The 1,683-nt window shown below is 73.1% G+C and overlaps 1 protein-coding gene across 1 annotated transcript; it reads right to left on the bottom strand.

Moving 5' to 3' along the window:
* Positions 1-125: 125 nt before the first annotated feature.
* Positions 126-1,683, bottom strand: AURANDRAFT_69288 (hypothetical protein; the record flags this gene model as incomplete). Its single annotated transcript, XM_009045049.1, has 2 exons — positions 126-621; positions 1,199-1,683. Coding segments are annotated over 2 exons (981 nt in total), but the record flags the coding sequence as incomplete, so codon positions are not given.

The raw sequence follows: 1,683 nt of genomic DNA, 5'->3' as shown, positions 1-1,683 counted from the left end.
CGCTGCGCCGCCGCCGACACCGCCGGAAGACGACCCGCCGCCGTCGACCGCGGCTGGCGCCGGCGTCGGGCTCGGGATCGGCCCCGCCGTCGGGCTCGAGGTCGGGACGTCGAGGGGGCACGCACAGCCGTCGCAGTCCTTGCCGATCTGGCCCAGGTCCGCGCACGAGTAGCCTAAGGCCGCCGCGTCGTCGCAGGTGAAGGCCCCCATGCCCGGGATCATCTCCGGGTGGACGTGCTTGCAGCCGCCGTCCGTCGCGTCGGCGGCGGTCGGCGCCGGCGTCGGGCTCGGCGCGGGGGGCGAGGTCGGGCTCGGGATCGGCCCCGCCGTCGGGCTCGAGGTCGGGACGTCGAGGGGGCACGCGCAGCCGTCGCAGTCCTTGCCGATCTGGCCCAAGTCCGCGCACGAGTAGCCCAGGGCCGCCGCGTCGTCGCAGGTGAAGGCCCCCATGCCCGGGATCATCTCCGGGTGGACGTGCTTGCAGCCGCCGTCCGTCGCGTCGGCGGCGGCCGGCGCCGGCGTCGCAGAAGGCGGTGATACCGTCTCCGCGGCGCCAACGAGCCCGACCATCCAGGGCAGCATGCGCCTCATGTCTCTTGAGAGCTTTTGCGTCGCACCGGCCTGCGGGCGTCGCCGGTCGGCGGGATCGCGTTCCGACGAGCGGGGGGCGGGGCGCGCGCGGAGAGTACAGAGGCTGGCGTCGGCCAAGTCCTCGAAGCAGAGCGCCGAGGTCTCGACGACGCCTCGAGGCCTCGGCGTGGGGCGTTGAAGAGACGCGGCGGTTCGCCTACTGCTCGTTTTCTTTCGCCGCAGAAATTCGTGTTCGGCGTCGACGGAGCAGGGGGTTGATGTCCCGCGGAAGGCCGGCGGCGGAGCGTGCGTGTCCGTGAGGCCCCCGAGGGCTGATGACGGTCGCGGGTGGGGCTCGCGCGCGGCGAATGTCGATATTCGCGAAGGCCGACGGACGAGCAGTTGAGCTAATGCTCGTCAAGCTCAGTGATCTTTCAGTGTGATGCTTCACAAACTGTTCGTCGTGAACGCCGGCTAGTTCCCCGAGCGCCGCTGCCTCGACCATGACGTGACCGTTCACAAATCACGCAGCCGAGGGAACGCCAAGCCTCTGAGGCAAGGCCTCGGCAAGTGGCAGTGCAGGCCTGCCCGCGCACGCCCCTTAACACCTTACCCCCCCCCGCTAGACGAAGAGGCGGTCGAAGTTGGCGCCGTCGCCGCGGAGCCGCGTCACCTCGCGCTCCGCGGCGCCGTGGAGGTCCGCGTGGCCGATCTCGGCCGCGCCGCGCTTCGCGGCGGCCGCGGCCGCGAGGAGCGCCGCGCGGCGTATGGACGCGGGCAGGAGCTCGTGCTTCGCCCCGAGGCGCGCGAAGTCGACGTCGCCGGCGAGCGGGCACGCCGGCGGGAGCACCGCGCGCCAGAGCTTGGCGCGGAGCTTCGCGCCCGGCGTCGCCAACGGCAGCGCGAGCGCGAGGCGCCGCGCGAAGGACGGCGCGAAGCGCAGCGTCGACAGGTCCTCGACGTGGGCGACGAGGAGCACGACGCCCGGGTAGGCGCCGAGCGCGTCCAGCGCCTTGGACAGCGGCGCCGCGAGCTCGACGAGGCCGTCGCCGGCCGACGCCGCGTTCGCCGCGAACGCGTGCTCGAAGCCGTCGAGGAGCAGGATGGAATCCA

Source organism: Aureococcus anophagefferens, assembly GCF_000186865.1.
Source record: "Aureococcus anophagefferens unplaced genomic scaffold AURANscaffold_1296, whole genome shotgun sequence".
Classification (NCBI taxonomy): domain Eukaryota; class Pelagophyceae; order Pelagomonadales; family Pelagomonadaceae; genus Aureococcus; species Aureococcus anophagefferens.
The sequence above is the reverse complement of the archived record's forward strand: the minus strand, read 5'-3'. Positions and strand labels throughout refer to the sequence as shown.